We start from the raw sequence: 21,176 nt of genomic DNA on the forward strand, positions 1-21,176 counted from the left end.
TTAACAACCCACTACTAATGCTTTTTAACAGAGAACACAACAGCACACAACAGTCTGTGACACATAAACAATTTGTAACACTAATAACTGTACATTTATAAAATTTCACTGCCGAATTGCATGCTGGGTACAGCTCGCGAGCGAGCCTGCTTGCTAGCACAACAGTCTGCTAACAGCTGGGAGAGGCTCCGCCGCTCCAGTAACGTTACATTAAAGAACAGAACAGAGCGATGCAGGATGAACAAAGACAGACCGGAGCAGTGTTACATCAGTGTTACATCATTTAATGAATCATAAACATTACACGATTTAACCACTAGAGGGCAGCAGTGTTAAATCATTTAATGAGTGAGAGTGAGATCAATTTGTTAAACTAATAGTGTTAATATTTGAATGGGCCCCGGGACACTTTGTACTTGTAAAGTTGGGCCCCGAGGTCAAAAAGGTTAAGAACCCCTGCTTTAGATGATCCCAAGGTACATCTGAGGGGGCTGGGAGATGATTAATGAGAGTTCTGCTACACAAATCAGTTTTTGTCTTGTGGACACTTTTCCTGCCTTGACCAACTATTTCAATTAAGCTATATGAGAAGTTTAGGAGGAAAATGTCTCTTTTGTGGAACTGCTCACAATACGTAAACATCCGAAACGTGAACAGGAATCCCAGCGAGACACTGCTGCGTTGGTAATTGGTTAGAAATCAAAAATAATGGGAACCACTGGTGTAATCTTCAGTAATGCATGGAATTTTTCAAGCGGATCAATATGTTTTACGTACAATTGTAATCTGAACAGTGACTAGTAACTAACGTTTGTAATAAATGTACTGGAGTAAAAAAGTACATTTCCCTTACCTTTCTCGAGGCGCACATATACGTACAGTATATTCCAGAAAAGGACAATTGAAAAGTTTTTTATTTAATAATTGATATTAATCAGAATCAAGTTTACGATACAATACATTGGCATTGGTGTTTGTTGCCAAAGTACCGCAAAAGCAAATAATCATAGAAACAAATTTAAAGAAACCTATAACATGAAAAATATATTTTAAAAATATGTGTGTGTGTGTAAAATAAAAAAAAGACATACAGCGTTAGTGTCACAATGCTTGTCGTAGTTGTGTTTATTTCACCCGCTCTGCCTCCAGCTACTTCTCTCTACCGCAGCTTTCCTGCATCGCCACTCTCCATCCATCCACCAAAAGCCCTCAGACTCCTCCACCTGTCCCAGCCACCTGACTGTCATCCACTGGTCTCCTGTGTCCACTTTCCCCAATCAGCCATGCAGTATTACTACTCACATTTCCACTCATGTCCTGACACATTGTCAATGAGACTTATGCCTTTGCTTTCCAGCCATCTGAACCTGAACCAGATCTGTTCTCGGTTTCCCGTGTTATCTGTAACTAGATCGTGCACAGTTTCACAAATTTGGCATTAAAAAAATATATATTCCATTCATTTGTTCTTACATACGTTACAGAAGAAGAGATTGCTCTTCGGATACATCACGTCGTCTGTATTGAAGTGCGGCAATGCTTCGTATTATTGCTGAATACAAAAAGTGCAAGGCTTTATTGTGCGTTAAAAGTGAAACCACATGGTCAGACATGTGGCACGTTGAACATTCCAGAAGTGCTCAGTGGTTCCACAGTTGCTTTAAAATATTGAATGGCAAGTAACTTTGTGATGTCCTTTTTTTGTATATAGAGCATTTGATATAGAGCATATTTTAACAAAAGAAAATACATGTTTGCATAATAATAATGTGCATTATATATTTACTTGCATTTGTTATGACAAAAGTTCCAAACCTGTCTCGCTCTCTTAATACATCAGACATCCTTAAAAATACAAGCTTTTCATTCATTTGCAACATTTTCATTGAAAGAAATCTGCAAATCAAGCTGCGTTTCCACATCCTCGCTCCACAAAGTGCAGGTTTAGTGGTTGGTCTGGTATCAGAACAGTGCGGTTGATGCATTTCAACTCTCCCATGTTGGGGTCTGGTTTGATCTCAAACTGCCTGATGACCTGGAGGGGCAAAACAATGATGTTATTGAAGTCATTTCATTATTAGACCTGACTGAAGGCCATATCAACACACTGGCCTTTTTGTTGCATTAATAACACAGCAATGGCCGTACACTTTTGACTTTAAAGCTGCACCAAACAATATTTTCATGTCAACAATGGTTCAAATGACGGTGTGAATTAATGTGTAATGACAGAAGTGAAAGCGGTCACTCGTAGTGACAAACCCCAGTTCCCTGCAGATCTACAGAGCATTTTAGCAACATTTTCTCGCTATCTCTGAAATGCTTCACTGATATCGTAGCTCGCTAGAGCCTCGAATCACAGTATGCCTACTTTCAAAGCAGTGTTTTACTGTTGTTTGATGGCATGAAGTTTTACATCAAATCATGTGTATTACAGTACATAGACGCTGCAAGAGGTTTTCCCACTTGTTGCTTACCCGAAACAGAACCAGGTACATCTCAAGCTCAGCAATCCGGCGACCGACACAGCCTCTCACTCCGAAGCCAAAGGGGATGGAGGCAAAGGGGTTTGGCCTCTCACGGCCGTCACGGAGCCATCTCTCTGGCTTAAACGTGAACGACTCTGGGAATGTGTCCTCATCATGACTGATGGCATAGTGACAAAACGTGAAAGGGGTCTGGGGAAACAACAGTCGAGAGATGAAATGCTGAAACTCTGATCTTTGCAATAAAATGACGAGACAAAAGTACACACAAAACCAGTAGAACAAGTCTAATGGGAAAAAAAAAAAAAAAAAAAAAAAAAGTGGACCCACATTCTTGGAGAATTGATATCCAGCAACAGCAACATTCTTTTCTGCAATGATCCGTGCGTTCATAGGAACCACAGGGTACATCCTGAGAAACAAGAATAGATCATTTCATTTGGTTCAGGCTGGTTTTTTGTTGTGGACAGATGCAGGACAAGTAAGAGATGTAAACAGAAGACAACACATGAAATGTTTCGATATGGAAAAAAGTTGGCCCTTAGATCTAGGGCCATTCTTTGACGGCACTGATGGCTTCTGTGGAAGTTGAACACCATAACCTCTCTAACCAGCCTCACCTCAGGGCCTCCTTGACAACAGCCTTTAAATACTGCATCCGGGTGACCTCGGCAGCGGAGGGGCTCCGGTCCGCTGGCACCGATGTGGACACTTCTTCGTAAAGTCTGTCCTGGGTTTGAGGGTACTTGGACAGCAGGTGCAAAGTCCACGTGAGGGTGTTTGAGGTCTTGACAGCAAAAACACGTCATTAAATAAACAGGCAGAGAGATGCATACCATACATGCATAAGAGAAATGTTGGAATTTGAGTGGCGGTCCAGCTTATATTTTGACATTTTACGATGATGTATTTTCAGAATGTCATTTTTGAGAACCAGGAATAGCATCAGATGTATTCAAAATGAGTCACCGTATTCTACAGCGTTCACCCTTTCTCTAACGAGGACTATTCGTTTTGGCAGTGGAAATAGAAGAAGCCATACATAAAATTGAATTTCTGAAGTAAAACTCATAACTATTAATGGTAAAACTATTGATAGCGCAAAGTAAAAGTCCTGCAATTAAATGTTTACTTCAAGTACAGAGTAAAAGAGAAGCATTATCAGCACAATGTACTTAAAATTTACTTGACGTCTGTTCAAGGTGGCGCTTTCAATTCGGATATGATGCTGGGTTAGGGTAAGCAGAATATTGATTTTGGTCATTACAGCTAACGGAAGAATAACATATTTGTCACACATTTTTCATTTGGGAAGGAGGTCCAAGGAAATTTTTCTAACAATCGGAAGCAGGCCCATAAATTACACATGGTTGAGTATCACATTCACCGTGTCCATTCCAGCTAATAGAAGCTCAGTGATGCTGCCATACACATCTTTAGTGCTCATCTGAGTGTTTGAGAGGAGGTATGTTAGGTATTCGCCCTCCACATCATGGTTGTTGTCCACACGCTGCTGAATGACCTCCATCTTCTTGTCAATCAACTCTTTAGCTAAAATAAGTGCAGAAATGGAAAGTGCTGCATTTTAGCATTCTGAAAAATAAACTCTTACAAAATTGAAAATTAAAACCGTTTCTATTTGATTTTATAGGTAAAATAAAAGGTAATGTTGTGGTTATGGAAAGCACACAGACTAAATAGACAAGGAGAGCGGGAGGATTAGACACAGGTGGAACATATCAGGGTGGGTCCAAGGCGCGAAAACACACAAAGACAGGAGGTGAAACCAGACATGACACATGAGTAGAGCATACCTAGAGCATGACATACCCTAAAGCATATCTTGCTTTATGGTCTATTTCACTCTAAATGGGACCATAATTTACTAAATCAATATGCTGTTTTGAAGAAGACTCAAAACTAGCGATTGAGACCATAAAGTCATGTTTACAATGTTTACTGAGGCAATAAATCAAGTGAGAATAGGGTCATTTTCTCATAGACTTCTATACAATCTGACTTATTTTTACAACCAGAGCAGTCGCCCCCTAATGGCCATTAGAAAGAATGCAAGTTTACGGCATTTCAGCATTGGCTTCACTTTTCAGACCCGAGAGGTTGGCGTCGGTTCCAAACCTTTGAACAGTATCGTATTTCCCAAAATGTTTAACTATTGCTGTAAAAGAGAGTTGATCAATACTGATACTGGTATTGATCCTAATATTGACCAATGAACTTATTTCAGTAACAAGAACACAATTGTGCATTATGTCCACAGTTTTGTCACACTTTATTTCAGAATACACTTTGCTTGTAAAAGTGCTATCGAGCAACAGAAATCAACTCACCAAAGCAGAAGATACCCTCCCAGCCTGCAATGTAGCGCCCCCAGTAGGGTAGCAGACTGCGGCTCCACTTGGGTGCCATAAATGCAGCCAGGTTGTTGGAGAACATCTGGGCTATGGCATTGATGAAGCCTTGTGTACCGGCAGGGATTTCCTTCTCCAGACACCCAAGCCTCGTCTCAAACAGTATGGAGGCAATACCTGATTGGCAAAGGTTAAGATTTAGGATAAGATATGATCAGAGAACCTGTCTGCTAAATTGCTCTCCTTCAATACAAGAAATCAAACAACAAGTAACAAAACAGAAGTCGGAATGAAATCGTGTTAATTAAATTGTAATAATAAAAGGGCCAGTGTGTAGCCTTTAGGGAGACACACCTATTTGCAGAGATGGATTATACTATGATTAAGTATGTTTTCTTTTTGTGTGTGTAATCACATGAACATGTTATGTTCTTGTTACCTTAGAATGAGAGCAGGTCCTCTTGACAGAGTCCGCCTCATTTCTACAGTAGCCCAGAACAGACAAACCAAAACCAAACACTGACTCTAGATAGGGCCATTCGCGTTGACCACTGTAGTTCCACTACACCCTTGGCACACGGGAGAAGTTTCAGTTGGTTGCAATCTGCAAAACCGCCGCTAGATGCCGCCAAATCCTACAAGCTGGCCATTTAATTCATCAATACCAGTATACATACGGTTTGATTTGAATGATTTCACCATCCACTTTAATAAGTGCACACTATTTAAATGAACATGCACCATGTACAAGTTGTCTACATACCCTCTAGTGAGAAGTGATACAGCTCATTGGCCACATCTGTCACCAAATCTCCCGTCGGGCTGCGCTGACGCAGGAAGTAGATCCTCTTGATGAAGTCCGTAACCACGTCGTTGATAACACCATCATATTGTGCAGAGTCTTTCGGATACAGCATGCGCTTATTCAGCATCACCCTCAGGTTGTACCACTTCTCCCCCTCCCTGGGAACAGATATACAGTCACAATGAGAAACAAAACCAACGCTAATCAGGTTTCCAAACATGTGAGATTTGTATTAGCCATGTGTTTTAAATGAATGTGTTGTGTTGGTAATGTTACAGTAAAGTACAAAAGTTGGTGTCTCTTCAATTAAAAGAAAATGTATATAAGATAAACTGTGTAAAGGGACATGTCTTTCTGACATATACCATTTCTTCCTGTTGATCTCAGGTGATGTGGACACAAATACAGCAACAATCAACTGAGGTCATATGAACTTCAACACTACTTGAATGGTCCTCTTAGTACACAGATGTTTTGACCTGTAATAGTAGGAAAAGGTCATAACATTAAAGGTGTTAAATTCCAAAGTCAGGGCCTTAATATAGCAGTAGAGTAATTGAAATAAGAAACTAATTGATTAATTAATTTTGTATCAGCCATCTAAAATGTTTGTAGTTTATGATTCTACATAAATTTACATAAGAAAATAATTGTGTAACCAATTGCTTTTTTTAACCAATTTTTCCTGGAAATTTCCTGTCGGAAAATGGTTGAACCAGTGTTTATTCATAACGTTTTGGCTTGTAGATTTGGGAAGGAAAGCCAAATGTCAGCACAGTGTAACTAACCAGTAAGTTAAAGTTTATCAAGCCTCTGTAGCCTGACTGATGCTGGGGTTTTGAAAAAATAAAGACAGATATTCAAGATTTTAAGGTTTGACATCTTAAAAAAAACATGGTTATTTGCTTGAAAGCCCAGAAAAAGGGACAAAGTGGACATTTAGTGTAGATTATTTTGTCCCACATCTGATCAGATGAGAACGTATGAAATTCTGGGATAGTGGGGTTGGGGATGATCGTGGCCTCCAGTCTTGACATGCTGCGTCAAGAAACAGTAGTAATAATTATTGTAGCATTCTTTACTATGCAAAACGCTTTGTTTGGATCTCATGAGGCAGCAAAGAGCCATGGGTATTTCCCTCCCCACTCGTCCCGGGAGGCTACCTGCAGTAACCTTTTTGCTATTTGGCTGGATGTAAACTTCAGTTTAGACTAGTTTTCGGGGCAAACAGGACAGGGAACCACGTTTGACTTATCGGTCATGCTCTAGTTCCCTGCCATAAAGTTCCCAGACTTTGTAAACATAATTTGATTTTAAATGTGTTAATGTATGAAATGTATTTGTTCACTTAACCAAACCCTATAGGCAATGACTGTTGGTGATGCAAACATCAACTTTACAGTCTGAGAGCAGTCTCTAGCAGGTCACCATTGATACGTCCCTCTCACATGACAGGACTTTGCCCTGGAAAGCCTTTATGTAAGTTCTTCAAGTTCTTGTTTAGACAAGGAAAAATGGTGAAAGAGCATTTCTAAGCACATAATACAGTATTTGGCAGGCTCACTCCGTGAAAGGCCCATAGCCAAATCCTCTCATATCACGATACTCTTTCCACGTCGTCATGTCTCCTCGTCTAGGGAACTTCTCGTCGTTCCTCAGGACTTCCTCCAGCAGCTTTGGAGTGTTCACGGAAACTGACTTCAGTCCGTCTCTGTATATGGGCCCATATAGCTGCTTCTCATAGATCTGAAGGTAGGCAAAGTGAATGCAAGAAAGGTGAGTAAACAGAGAAACCTGTGTTCTAGCAATCTCATAATGCAGGAGGTAAGAAGAAGGAAACAACTTGAGCTGCTGCACCATGAAGGCTTACAACACGTCAGAATCAATCAGTGTTTGAATATTAGTCCCATTAATCAAATGTACTGTGTGACTAAATGCCGGTCTTTTCGCAAAAAGTAGTCCTGCAATCCTCTCCTCTGTGAGGGCCAGCCGAGACTGGCTATTGTTATCTGAAGGTTACCATGGGAACAAAGGTAATAGAGCCAGCCTGGCAGTATGTCTGATGTATTGTATTGGGAAATACAGTCACTCATAGCACACCATAATCCCTGAAGTAAATCATCAAGAATTTTTGCAGAAAGCAAAGTTGCACCCAAGATTCCTCATCACGGATTTTCTGGAAACACATGTAGATTAAAACAATGGTGCATCACTGTGGCATAGACCTGCTGAATATGCATGTGTGGCATCCAGAAACCATGCAGTGCACTGACGCCTGGCTTACCTGTAGTTCGTGCAAACGGTTGTAGAAACCCTGAAACACCATCCTGTAAAGTAGCTCCAAGAAGCTGACATGTGGGAGGTCCTCCACTGTCCGAGGCTTGTCCTGGAACGCAGAGAGGGCCTCCGGGGCAGAGGACGGGCCTCTCCCCCCCCTGGAGCAGACCCGGGCCACGGCATTAGGGCACGGCAGCAGCCAGCTCCCATTCCTTCCCACCACACTCCGGGACAGCCATGCAGCCATAGTGAGAGCAGAATGGAAAATACAGGGCTCCTGTTACATCTAAGAGACTAGCTGAGCAGGGAGGAGACATGTCTTACACAATGTTTAACCCTTTCAGCACAGCTCTCAAGAATCAATGAAGGCCAAGGGTCAGTCCACCCATACATTTGTAGTTCATAACTCAAATGCCGCTAACCCATTTTTAGTGTGTTGGATAAGTAGCAAACTATGGAGTTCTGAGAAACAATATCTCACTCGAGGGCTAGGCGACCTCTCTCACCCTGGACACAAACTGTTTGAGTCCCTTCCCTCTGGCAGGAGGCTGTGGTCCACCTTACGCCACAAAAACTGTTTCTTCCCATCTGCAGTTGGGCTCATCAACAAAGCCCGGGACTGTTACACACCCTTCACATCCTTTCAATGTTAAAATACACTTTTATAATATACTTGTTTTAACACACTGTTATGTTTGTTTACCATATTTTATTGTAAATTTGATATTTTTAATTTTTAAATTATGTCTTCATTATTGCACTGTGCTTATTGATTATTGTTATGCACCATTCACCTAGTTAAATTCCTTGCATGTGTAACGTACTTGGCAATAAACGGTTCTGATTCTGAGATATTATAATCTCCTCAGAGACTAAACACTCTTGTCCAGTCAGGAACAGCCTCCCTCAAGATCTCAGAGAAGCCAAACCAGTGCACATTATTAGAAAGCATCTACAACAGCAACACTTTTGTTTGTGCTTTCTCTTGATTACATAGCTCTTGAGCAATGCTCATGGTTCTTCTTGGAAGTACTTAAGTTTTCCTGTGTCTAACATGTGTGGTACTCCCAAAGCGCATATACAGGAAAGGTCTTGTAGCATCTGCTTGCTGTACTTGAAGGCTTTTGGCCTGACAGTAACAATAACTGGAAAACGCTATATTTTCTGCACAAAATGTGCTTGCTGCTGAAATTTTGCAGATGAAACAATTGAACTTGTGGTACAACTGCAGTTCAAATGGAAGTGCTGAAAGAAGTTGGAGGAAGGAATTTGAAGAGAAGGAAATAAAAGCAAGTTGAACTGTCAGTTGAGGTGTCAAAGATGAAAGTAGTTGAAGTGCTTTCATCTTTGACACTTCAACTGACATGAAATGAGTGGTGAGCCAACCCTAAACTAGGAAACACTGCCTTTGCAGTTGGTGCAGCAGTCTCATGGAATCATTTGCAATGTCACTTAAAAATCAAAACACTGACATCTCTCTGTGACAGTGCCATTCTTAATGTCCATTCTCTGCCTGTATTCATTTGGTATCAATCATAAACTGCATATACAGTTTATGGCATCACAGTTTATGGCATCGACGCACATCTGTCTTAATAATACCATTACTTCAACTGGAAATGTAAAAACAATATTTCTCAAATTTCTCAGTCATCAGTCTTCAAACGCTTAGCAGTCCTGTCATTATTTCATTTGCGCAACATTGTCTACCGATCCTACGGGGTCCATTTTGTGCAGCAGAAAGTGCCCTTGCACCAGGGCGGCGCTGATCTCAGCGTGGACGGCCAACGCACGCTCAGCAAACCGCTCTCCTTCGGAGGCAGGCTCGCCTGGGTAGAACCGCCGGAACATCTGCGTAAGCTGCCAGTGCGTGCAATTGCCAATGTACTGCTTCAGGTCAACGCGGCCGGGTCGGATCAGTGCTGGGTCTAACCTGTGTGCAGAGATTACAAGCAAGAGGGGCAGTTAATGTCACTGAAATTACCAGGGACGCACCAATTCATCGGCAACAGGTGTGTGGTTTGTTTACAGATAAAAAGTGAAGGAATGTGTGTCAGCCATGTGGGAGTTTCACAGTTGCCCAATCCCAACTAGCCACTCGGCTGGGTGCGGGAGAAGATCCTGTTCTTTACTCGCTACAACAAAGAGATTCCAGGTGTTTCACACTTTTGGGTGAGGTTCCCATTTAATTAGTGTTCACAGATGATATACAATAGGATAGCACTTATCTTCCTGGTCTCCCTCTGGTGTGTCTGGCTTGCGGTAAAAACCGTGCAATCTCCCCGTCACCCATGCCTCATTACCTGTCAGTTGCACCTGTGCCCCATATATTAATTACCTGCCGCAATACTCCACACTGCCACCCGTTGTCAACCTGAGATAGGCTCCTAATTCAAACATAATACACAGACATAACTAATGGCTCCTACATGGCTCATGGCTCCGCTTCCAGGAATAAATTAAATGTTTGATGAATAAACCTGTGTAATATAATCTCTGCTTCCATTCCTCTGACTTCATGTGTTATGTTCCATCTTTAATCCTTCATGTTTCAGAGTTAATGTAATTGGCCAGGCTGAACACCCGTGTGCCTTCCCCTTTGTTTTTCCTTCTTTTTACATCTCCATGCTTCCACCGGTAACCCGTGTTTAATGTCACATTGCTATGAATTGTGGGTAAATCCCTTGAGCAAATTGTGCAGAAATGCGGACTACGGAAAGGGTCCGTAAAGGGCTCTCAATTTAAATTTGATTACATTCAACTTGTTTCACAAAAATAATGTACAAAAGATAGTCTAACGAAATGCTGAATGACTTTAAAACAGTTCAGTTATATTTCTATTTATGAAAATGTATGTAAAACTCACCCGTGAAATGTCAAAAAAACATAACGGACATAACATAGCTTGTAGTGTCCATTTTGAAAATATATCAATGTAACTGGGTAAATATTATAGTTTGAATTCTAGTTTATAGTACTTTAAATATTCTAAACCTACATTATTTGATATCTTTAGCCACTAACATGCATAACAAGCTGAAAACACAACAATGGGGCATATGGTCCCATATAAAGCTGTATTAGCTAACTGCTGCTTGTTTATACATCCACCCAGCAGAGCAGCTTTAGCATTGAAGTCCAATATTTGGTGTCCTCTTGGCTCTGTTTTGGTGTGCATCAACTCCTGAGAAATACATGTCTCTTTAACTGCTAAACACTCCACTATGCTCACCATCAAGTCGCTAACTTTGTCTGTCTACCAGTGCATGCTGGGCAGGTGGCGAGTACTGGATTCATTGGAGGCTAACTGCAGTCAGTTAATTGTTCTCTGAGGGTTCATCACTACGATTGACATTTGTCACATAATACACAATCATTTCATTCTTTGTTAATATTTAAAAAAAGATCTACTGGTGCAGCTTTAAGTGTTTGTTTTCTTTTAGTTATATGCATTAGATTTCCCTTCCTCTGTCGTTTTAGTTAGCAGAATGTTTTAATTGGTTTTAGATATTTTTGTATGATGAAAAGGTATAAAAAGAACTGCTGAACTTATGTCATGTCGTTGAGGATCATTTGTGGATGACTTGACTCATTTTAAACTTCATGATTGCTAATATCAGCAACATTTAAAGACAAAAAAAACGGAAGTTCTTTTCTCTGCTATTTGATTTCAATCTTGCTCTCAACTTTTACTGAAGTCAAAGATCCTTTCCTGTTTTGTTTGTCCCGCTCTGCTCAGACAACAATACACATAATAAATACTGTGTTCACACACTTTCTTCAAGCGGTACCTGTCAATGAAGTTGGTGGTCATAAAAACTATTCTGGCCTCAGATGAAGCCACTCCATCCAGAGCATTAAGCAGGCCACTGAAGGTCAGTCTCCCCATTCCCTGGTAGGCCACCGGGTCTGGGAGGCAAAAGCAAAAAAGGAATTTGAAATTCACCCTCAAAAGAGAATGAAACACAAAGACGGAGCTGTCTGAACAATCACAGCTTTAGAAGTGAACACAGTAGTTAATTCTACCTGAGACATAAATGAAAACATCTCATGTAAACAGAGGGACTAACGTGTCATTTCTAGTAATATTGGTATAGTTCAACCTCTTCTTTGTGTTACGTTTCTGACAACAGAATCCCAAACTGCCGGCTATTCCCTGTCACTCACTGTCTGTGGAAAGCAGCTCTCGGCTGACAAAGGCTGCATCTACATCCTCCAGCAGTATGATGCTTTGCTGCGGTGCCACGCTCAGGAGGTGGTTCAGACGGTCGTCTGAAAGGCTTTGGTCGCTCAGACTCATCAGACAGATGCTGTAGCCCAGCTCGCCTGCCAGAGCCGTGCTGGAACACAAGGAGCCAATGAGTGAAATTGAACCCAAGCATAAGCCATGACATGATAAGCCAAGTCTTTTGATCACACAGACTCTAAAACAAGAAGGGTAAGAGCTCAAATCCAAAAGCACTCTCACATAAAGCTGCTTTTTCCACACCCTGGGGGGCCATACAGCAGATATCCTCTTCTGTAGGGTATGCCTGCATTGACAAAAGAAAAATCAACACATAACACAGAACACAGAATAACTGGAAATTCTACCACGTTTATTCAAAATACAAAAAAACAATTCGGAAAATCAGCGTTTAATTTATTAATGTTTTCTTTATTTTTCAAAAGGTATCACTCTCAAATTTTAGATGTCAAAGTGTCACCAACATGAAAGACTCGCTGGCAGGCACAACACCTCACAACAGTAAAGGTCATGATATGCAAACATGAGTTATATAAACACACTAATATAAAAAAATAAAACAGTTAAACGCAACTTGTTGTGCATTAAGTGAATGAGTTAAACACCAGGATATTCTACCTCTGTCCATGTACCACTTGGGGTTCCCAATGAATTCCTTCACATCGTCTACGATCCTTTCGGTCAAGCCCCCCTCCAGCACCACGGAGCTGAGGGGTCTGCGTCGCCGTGGAAAGCCGAATGGTCTCCAGTCGCCGCCCATGGCGGTGTACATCACTGTCCTTCCCTCTTCCTGCTTCAGGGCCAGTTCTCTTGCTGCAAAACATAATTGACATCTCCACCAAATGGACTCTGAATAGCAAATGGATGCAACATGAGTCAAGTGTGTTGCAGCGAGATGCGTGTATGTACTGTGGACATGCGCAAACCTTTACCTTCTTGTAAGATATTAAAGAAAATCTGTCTGTCTCTGCCTAAAGCAGTGAAGGTTACGGACTCCCACGGGGTTCCAGTGTTCAGATCCACCATCTGCTTCTCTCTGGTCCTCTCCACCCGGATCCACTTCCTCCCGTACCTGCAGACCACAACAGACGACAGCGTCAGAGGATGTACTGTACTGCCCAGGACAATGGTAACTGTAGGTATCATATCTCTGACCAGATGATGTGGTTCCCAGGGCTTGGGTGGAAGTCAAACTGTGTGTGAACCCGCCCGCTCTCGTGTGCCAGGTAGGAGGTCTGCACGCTCAGGTGCTGAGTGTGTTTGCTGTGCTTGGTGATCCAGCTCAGCAGCCAGTGGTAGCTCTTATCCCTGCTGGGGACCTCCAGGGTGATCATGTAGTGCCTGCGGAAGAAGATCATTCCCACCTGGGCACCTTTCCTGGCCACTGCCAAGGCTGTCCCGATCCCAACCAGTCCAAACCCAGCCCCGAAGTACGGGTTGTCCTTCAGGCTGTCCAGAAAGTCCGACAGCGGCATTGTTGCCGATATGTGCGCAACCCCCTCAGTGGAATCAGACGATGTAGTTATTATACACTAGTTTCAAGTGATACATCCTGCCATGTTAAGTAATTAGCGAATATTCCACTGACTTGCCCTCTTTGTCTCCATCTCATACGGCTGTCTTGGATGCTGTCGTTTCCGGTGTACACATTTTCTTTGAAAACAATATTTGTTCAACCTACTAAAATCCACATGCGTGCAATGTATGGTTGTGGTGCGCAGTAGTGATAGCGACCTCTACTACACTTCCTGTGTTTGACAAATAACTGTCCGACTGTGCGCCTGACCTCAATCGTGGGTTCCTAGCTCGTGTTATCTTAACATTATTTTTGCTCCTAAGCTAAGATGCCAACTCAACTAAATAAATAAAGATACATGTGTTGGCGACTAGCATAGTGTATGCATGTTACTGTAAAGACTGTGCGGACCGCAACGGCGAAATGAATTGGTAGCAGGAACTGTTAGCGGTTAGCGACCAAATTAACAAGAAGCTAACGATAGCTCAGTTATCGGGGATGCTGTTAGCGTATTGATACCATTTTATACCATCATGTAAGTGAAACTTCGTCTACTATCACTCAGAATTAATAAAGACAGCCTTGGCAGTTAAAGATTAATTTTACGAGTGGGATGCTGTCAAACTGATAATGGTTGGTATTCTGTGTTTCAGATAGAAACAGACCGCGGAAACCCAGGCAGTAGGTTGATATTCTGTTTGTACCTTACAGTCTGTGGTTTGTCCTGCAAGAATAGAGCTGATCTAATGTTCATCACCTAACTAGTAAAGAAAATACAAGGCAACAGAGAGTAAATTAGGCCCTAATATAATGAAAACACAATTTATTATACTAAGCTAAGTTACTGTATATATTGTAGTCGGCTCAGTCCGATGATGTCTGTTTATGCATTGAGAGGAATCGCAGTATTTCGTGAACCATAAATTCAATGCAAAAAAAGTGTTTGGCATGCTGTTTTTAAATCTGTCCAATTGTAACTAAATGCTGTTTTTCTTTTCCAGACACAATGGAGACCGTGGAACCTCATGGATGTGAAAAATGTGGGCAGAGTTTCTCAGACAGTGGCTTGTTTACCTCGCACCCCTGTTCAGAAAGGCCAACCACTCCATCCATTAAATTAAAGGTGGAGAACTACAAATGTTCTCAGTGCAGTGAGGTTTTTTCTGAGCCGGGCATCCTGAAGCGCCACTTCAAAATCACCCACAGTGGGCGCGACCCTGAAGGCCCATTCCCCTGCACTGAGCCAGGCTGTCAGTTCAGCAGTGCAGGCCGTCAGGAATATCAAGCCCACTTGATGTCCACACATGGTCTCACTCTTGTTCCTTGCAACCTCCGGTCCTGCAAAGTGTCTTTCCTCACACAGGGTGAGATGGAGAGACACTTGCGGGGCCACATGCCCTTCGGCTGCTTTCAGTGTCAGTTTGTCACTCTAAATGTTGAAGACCTGAATGACCACCTGGTGGAGCACAACCATCAGCCACCTTGCGCTCAAGGTAAACAGAGTTGGTGTTATGTTATACACATGCAGAAATCCATTAAACATGTGCTTGGTTTTCAAAAAGAAAAAGTAGATTTTACATGAACATTTTGGCGCATCTGTTCATAGAGAACGAGACAGCGGCCACGGTATGCACAAATGGAAGCAACCAGCCTCAGGCATCCGGCAGGCCGAAGAGAAAGCTAATCCCCAAACCAGTTTATGCATCATCGTTAACAGAAGACGGGAATGAGGAACCGCCTGAGCAGCAAAGGCGCAATATTAAAAGAGTGAGAAAGGCAGTGGAAAGAGACAAACCATCAGCAGTGGACGCTGCATCGCCACCATCCAAAGGTACGTACACCAACCTGCCTGGTATGTTATGTTGAGTTAAGGTTGTATCAAATAATAAAGCACAAAAAACGTCAGATTTTCCAGTGATATTAAAACACATAAGTGATCAATTAGGGTGCCAGTTAGCGACGTGTGATTGCTCCAGACCACAAAGTCCAATGGCAGTGTTCTTACACTTAGCAGGACAGTAATTAGATGAACTACGACCCATTCCGCCAAACGAACTAGCTGGGGAACATAGTGGAGCAATTAGAGCCGGACATTCCCCTCACGAGTTGGTGGAGACCAAAAACAGAGATAAAAAAGAAAGTGAACTTTGGACGACTCAAAATTCAGGATGGTTTTGCTCTATGACTGCTGGATGTGTAAAAAAGCGAGGGTTTGCTCAGGTTTTCCATATCAACTTAAAAGGTGATAAAGTGTCAATCTTGTGTTCATAACTAGTTTACACGGCCAACAAGTGGCCAAAAAAGCACGTATTGCAAATACAGCAAATACTGTTATTGCACTTGTAGCAGCAAAAGTGTGCCAAGTGAGTGTCTTATGATGCAAGACAATAGTGCAGAAAGTTACAGTTGGCAGTGTAATAGTCTTTCATCACAGAAGCTACTATGTTTTGTTCTCGTTTCGATTTTTCCAATGTGTCAATGAAAAATATACTCACTTTTATCACAAACTTTGAAATGAATTCCCTATGTTCTTGTCCATCAGAGTACCTTGCGGAGGGATCAGAGCATACCTATCACACCCACACCTGCCCCAAGTGTCGACGCTGCTTCAAGATGCGCTCCCACCTGCAGGAGCACCTCCATTTACATTTTCCCGACCCCAGCCTCCAGTGTCCCAACTGCAAGCGCTACTTCACCAGCAAGAGCAAGCTACGCATACACAGTCTCCGTGAGGCGGGCAACAAGGTTCACCGTTGCCACTTGTGTGAATATTCTGCCGTGGAGCGGAACGCCATCCGCCGCCACCTTGCCAGCGTGCATGCCGATGAGGTAGAGGATGGCGTGAGCGGTCACAGCTATCCCTGCCCCACCTGTGGTCAAAGCTTTCGCCAGAGCAGGTCGCTTAAGGCCCACATGAAGACGCACAACATCCTGTCGGGCAGCAAGCCAGTGGCCTGCTTCCAAGGGGGTTGTTCTTTCAAGAGTTCTTTGCACAAAGAACTTCTTCGACACACTGCCGAGGTGCACGGCGTCAGGGCTGTAGGGTGTCGTCATCACGCCTGTGGCGCCGTCTTCCAAAGTGAGACGGACATGGAGGCTCATTATCGGACGCACCTCGCCTACCACTGCTCACAGTGTGATTTCTCTTGTTCCAATAAGACCGTCTTCCTCCAGCACCACCGGCACGGTCACCCAGGAAACGACGAGCTTTGCTGTGACTTTTGCTCCTTCGCCACATTTAACCCCGTGGAGTTCGAGCAGCACATTGGACATTTGCACGCCAACGAGAAGATCCATCGCTGCTCTCAGTGCAGCCACGTGACCTCGCACAAACGGGGCTTGAAGCGCCACATGCTGATGCACAGCGGTGAGGAGTGAATCGATTTTTAATGCTCCGATGGTTTTCTCATCTGATTCTCGCCTTACGTTTGGCCTTTGTGTAGCTAATTCACATTTCCTGATTTAATCTTTTTCTCTCTATTAGGTGAGAAGCCCCACAAGTGTAGCCTGTGTGACTTCAGATGCCGAGATGAGTCGTACCTCTCTAAACATATGCTCACTCACTCAGACGACAAGAACTTTATGTGTGCTGAATGTGGATATGTCACTAAATGGAAGCACTATCTGAATGTCCATATGAGGAAACATGCTGGAGACCTCAGGTAGATCCCTCAGTAGGTTCGATGCAACCATTGGTTATGTTTTTCATTTTGGCATTGTTACTGCACTGCTGAGTACACACGGAGTTATCAAAAAAAATCGATGATGTGTTTTTACTGAATTTAGTTTGAAGCCCCGACACACCCTTGGTACACCCACACAGGTGTTTTCACTTATTTAGCCTGATTAGTGCAGTACCCATGCCCATATAGGCCTATTCTCCGGAATCCCAAATGGCTTCAGTGTTATGTTGTTATGACCAAACTTCCTGTCTCCTGTCCTAGGTATAAGTGTGACCAGTGCCCCTACCGCTGTCACCGCATGGACCAGCTCAATAGCCACAAGTTCCGACATCAGGCCAAATCACTAATGTGCGAGATCTGCGCATATGCCTGCAAGCGCAAATATGAGCTCCGCAACCACATGTTGGCCAAACACTCTGGTGAGGAGAAACCGCCGTCTTTCTTGAAGTGCAAATACTGCACGTACACTACCTGCTACAGACAAGCCCTTCAAAACCATGAGAACTGCAAACACACCAAGCTGAAAGAGTTCCGGTGTGCCCTCTGCTTCTATTCATCTTTCAGCAGCATCAGCCTCTTTCTGCACAAGAGGAAAGCTCATGGCTACGTCCCCGGGGACAAAGCGTGGCTAGAGAACTACGCTGCAAAGGAGAAGGAGAGGAACTCAACTGGGTTCTTGCAGGATTTTTATGAAAAGCCCTCAGCAGTTCACGAGCAGTCTGAACCATCCACTTCTGAAGGACCTCCACCTTCTCAAAGAGAACAGTCTGATCTTCCTGGCTCAGCAGATCACGGTGCCAGCAAAGGATCCCTAGCTGGTTCAGAAACTGTGGATGCTTTTGATGTTGTTTCTCAAGAGGTTGTTAATGAAGGTGTTTCTGACAATCCTTCACCTGTGAACAGCCCCGAGGAGTACTGTACTCTCGTCTTAACGACACTATCAACCACAGACTATCAGACCTCCTCTTTGCAGAGTCAGGAAGGACACTGCACAAATCAAACTCCAAGCATGGCCAATTTAAATTGTAATGGCTTTGACATATCCCAAGAGAAGGCAGACTCCTCTACATCTTTATCAGAGGAAGACAACATAGCAATGGCAGATGCAGAACGTGAACAAAGTGACTTAGATGACAACTGTGTGCCTCGGAATAATACAAGTCAACCAGTTGAACCGAGGGAGTGTCGAACATCTGAGGTGGAGAATGACGGTGGATCAATTGCTTCCACGTTTCCATCCGAGCAGAATAAGCCATTGGAATCTGAGATCCGACTGAAAGCTATGAAGAAGCACGACAAGGACCAAGCAGATGCCATGGTTTTGGAGGGAAGGGTGCAGATGCTTGTGGTGCCAACCAAAGACGTCCATCGATGCGACAAGTGTTCCTATGTAACCAGCAAGGAGAGCGCTTTGAAGCACCACTGCCGGGCTTCGTGCTGTGGTAGAACAAAGAGACACAAGTGCCAGGGTTGTGGCACGCAATTCAAACAGAGGCGAGGCCTTGATAGCCACCTTGCAAAGAAGTGCCCAGCACTTCCACGAAAAACAAGGGCATTTGTAGGCATTTCAAGTACAGCAGAAGACAACTCTACTGTAGGCCAGGGAGGATCCAAACAAGTTGATGAGGGAGCAAATGCCGATCAGACAGAACTTCTTAATCGGAATTCCACAGATTCAAACGATCAGGAATTTAATCAGCAAGAGGAAGAACGTACATCTCATTTAACAAAATGTAAAGGTTTTGTTCATAATGTTTTTACAGCCAGTGAATCAGGACAGAAGCCAAGTAAAATCCTGACAAAAAAGCTTTTGAAAGTTAAACTGACAAAGAAGCAGTTATTATCCAATGGCAAGCAACGAAATATTCCACTGCAGACGTCCCTTTCCGCTAAAAAAGATGGGAAATTCAAATGCAAGCTGTGCAATTTTTCATCAGTCCGGCTCACAACGGTTGAGCGACACCTCTCACACTGCAGAAAGATCTCAAAGAAAAGAGGGAATGAGATCATTCCAGAAGTGGGGGATGAGTGGGATCACGAGTCGGCCAGCGAAAGAGAGGACTCGGCTGAAGAGCACAATGACAGAACTGGGAAAGTTTCAGAAAAACACAAAATCTTCTCTTGTCCAAGCTGTGCATTTAAGTGCAGTCAGAAAAGGGCATTAGACAGTCATGGAAAGAGAGGCTGCTTGAAGCCAGATGAGGTCCAATGCACCATGTGTTCACTTGTAGCCAAATCCCACATTTCTTTGACCCGTCACATCTTGTGTGTCCACAGCGAAAACAAAGTTGCTCTTGCTAAACGTGTGCATTGCCAGCACTGTACTTTCACCTGTAAACAAGAACGATGCATGACACTGCATGTCGCGCTCAAACACAAAGGTGCGCGACCTCACCGTTGTCGATATTGCCCTTTTAGCACCGCAAGGCGCTATCGCTTGGAAGAGCACGAGTCTCTCCACACGGGAATCGGTCGTCACAGCTGCGACGTGTGCGACAAGACCTTCGGGGCCGTGACCAAATTGCGCCAGCACAAGATGCGCATCCACGACAAACGGCCGACGCACTTCTGCCCACTCTGTGACTTCAGCGGCTACACGCTCGACGATGTGAGACGGCACAATCTCAGGTGCCACACGGGGGAGTTGCAGCACGCTTGCACGCATTGCGAGGCGAGGTTCAGTTCAGAAGTTGCGCTGAGAAACCACTGTAAACGCGCGCACCAGCTCCAGGTGCATTTCTCGTGCAAGCAGTGCGACTACTCGTGTGGCAGCGAGGTCTCGCTGAAGACCCACAAGGAGAGCAAGCACCCTCAGGTAAAGTGCAACACATGCCAGGAGTCTTTCAAGACGAAGGAGGGCCTTGAGATTCATCAGAGAACCCACCTGGCACATCTTTGCCAGCTGTGCCCCTTCGGGACCAAAACAAGGCAGCTGTTAGCTCAACACCTTCTGAGCGAACACGAGGAGGGATCTCCAGAGGACAAGCCTTTCAAGTGCAGCTCTTGTCAGTTTGCGTGTCGGCATCAGCTGGTGTTGGAGCAGCACTTCCGTTCACACGGAGGCAAGCGCCTGTACAAATGCACAGACTGCGAGTATTCAACCCGGAACAAGCAGAAGATCACGTGGCACATTCGCATACACACTGGAGAGAAGCCTTACAGTTGTGAGCAGTGCAGTTACACCTGCACTGATCCGTCGAGGTTGAAGGTAAGCTCAAAGTTTATAGCTTGTTGTGTGTAAGATTAAAAAGGTCATTATTTAAGAGTGCTGTTTTGGACGGAACTTTATACAATTAGGCTATTTATTTCTTTACAGGAATGCCAGCACTTATCTTTGTCACAATTGTTAAATAACCACTTGGGACAAATGGTTTTAAAAAAAGAGAAGGTTGAAACCACTATACCATCTATCGATAAAGTATGAAACCACAACATGCCGTTTTTAAACTTTGTACAGATTTAAACAAATGCAATATAACGTGTGACGTTATATAGTGACGTGCTTTTCTTAGCTGTTTCCCACTGTCCCCAGCTTTTATGCTAAGCTAAGCTAACCAGCTGCTTGCAGTGGTGGACAGACATAAGAGTGGTCTGGATCTTCTCATCTAACTTTTGGCACAAAAGCAAAGCATGTTTCCAAAAACCATTCCATCAACTGACAGCAAGGACAACTTTTAATTTGTTCTGACACAACTCAAAAAATTCTCTGTTTAGTGTTTCATCATTATTTATGTGTGTGTGTGTGTGTGTGTGTATGTATATATATGTATGTATGTATGTATATGTATATATGT

At 43.4% G+C, this 21,176-nt stretch overlaps 3 protein-coding genes across 4 annotated transcripts in view; 1 reads left to right on the forward strand and 2 right to left on the reverse strand.

Annotated features, from left to right (window-relative positions):
• Positions 1-896: 896 nt before the first annotated feature.
• On the reverse strand, positions 897-8,196 carry cyp27a1.1 (cytochrome P450, family 27, subfamily A, polypeptide 1.1). Its single transcript, XM_031875015.1, has 9 exons — positions 7,945-8,196; positions 7,225-7,406; positions 5,619-5,818; positions 4,835-5,032; positions 3,874-4,037; positions 3,107-3,273; positions 2,817-2,898; positions 2,478-2,678; positions 897-2,035 (listed from the first exon to the last, which is right to left on the reverse strand). The coding sequence occupies exons 1-9, from the start codon at positions 8,182-8,184 to the stop codon at positions 1,904-1,906; spliced, it is 1,566 nt and encodes a 521-aa protein (XP_031730875.1). The 5' UTR covers positions 8,185-8,196; the 3' UTR covers positions 897-1,903.
• Positions 8,197-9,597: 1,401 nt separating this feature from the next.
• On the reverse strand, positions 9,598-13,969 carry bcs1l (BCS1 ubiquinol-cytochrome c reductase complex chaperone). Its single transcript, XM_031875016.1, has 7 exons — positions 13,339-13,969; positions 13,116-13,255; positions 12,802-12,996; positions 12,406-12,469; positions 12,105-12,277; positions 11,729-11,846; positions 9,598-9,870 (listed from the first exon to the last, which is right to left on the reverse strand). The coding sequence occupies exons 1-7, from the start codon at positions 13,656-13,658 to the stop codon at positions 9,621-9,623; spliced, it is 1,260 nt and encodes a 419-aa protein (XP_031730876.1). The 5' UTR covers positions 13,659-13,969; the 3' UTR covers positions 9,598-9,620.
• The window catches only part of znf142 (zinc finger protein 142), a 19,981-nt gene continuing 12,774 nt past the window's right edge, over positions 13,970-21,176 (forward strand). The window contains exons 1-7 of one of the 2 annotated variants that reach the window (XM_031875013.1): positions 13,970-14,234; positions 14,353-14,380; positions 14,701-15,192; positions 15,306-15,530; positions 16,242-17,066; positions 17,184-17,361; positions 17,644-20,590. In XM_031875013.1, coding sequence (XP_031730873.1) covers positions 14,706-15,192; positions 15,306-15,530; positions 16,242-17,066; positions 17,184-17,361; positions 17,644-20,590 — 4,662 coding nt within the window. In that variant the 5' untranslated portion in view covers positions 13,970-14,234; positions 14,353-14,380; positions 14,701-14,705. Of the gene's footprint in view, positions 14,235-14,352; positions 15,193-15,305; positions 15,531-16,241; positions 17,067-17,183; positions 17,362-17,643; positions 20,591-21,176 lie in introns of both variants that reach the window. The other variant, XM_031875014.1, reaches the window with a different exon arrangement.

This window comes from Anarrhichthys ocellatus, unplaced genomic scaffold (assembly GCF_004355925.1).
Source record: "Anarrhichthys ocellatus isolate YVR2014 unplaced genomic scaffold, GSC_Weel_1.0 scaffold86, whole genome shotgun sequence".
In the NCBI taxonomy this organism is placed as follows: domain Eukaryota; kingdom Metazoa; phylum Chordata; class Actinopteri; order Perciformes; family Anarhichadidae; genus Anarrhichthys; species Anarrhichthys ocellatus.

What these genes read in the sequence shown, in the direction of transcription:
- cyp27a1.1 (XM_031875015.1), bottom strand. Translation starts at nt 8,184, where the DNA reads ATGGCTGCATGGCTGTCCCGGAGTGTGGTGGGAAGGAATGGGAGCTGG. An exon ending in TATTAGCTGGAATGGACACG is followed by an intron (nt 3,274 to 3,873) that starts GTGAATGTGATA and finishes TTTGCTGTCAAG; the next exon opens with ACCTCAAACACCCTCACGTG. An exon ending in TGTACCTGGTTCTGTTTCGG is followed by an intron (nt 2,036 to 2,477) that starts GTAAGCAACAAG and finishes TTGCCCCTCCAG; the next exon opens with GTCATCAGGCAGTTTGAGAT.
- bcs1l (XM_031875016.1), bottom strand. Translation starts at nt 13,658, where the DNA reads ATGCCGCTGTCGGACTTTCTGGACAGCCTGAAGGACAACCCGTACTTC. An exon ending in CTTTAATATCTTACAAGAAG is followed by an intron (nt 12,997 to 13,115) that starts GTAAAGGTTTGC and finishes TATGTTTTGCAG; the next exon opens with CAAGAGAACTGGCCCTGAAG. An exon ending in TGTGGAAAAAGCAGCTTTAT is followed by an intron (nt 12,278 to 12,405) that starts GTGAGAGTGCTT and finishes CTTGTGTTCCAG; the next exon opens with CACGGCTCTGGCAGGCGAGC.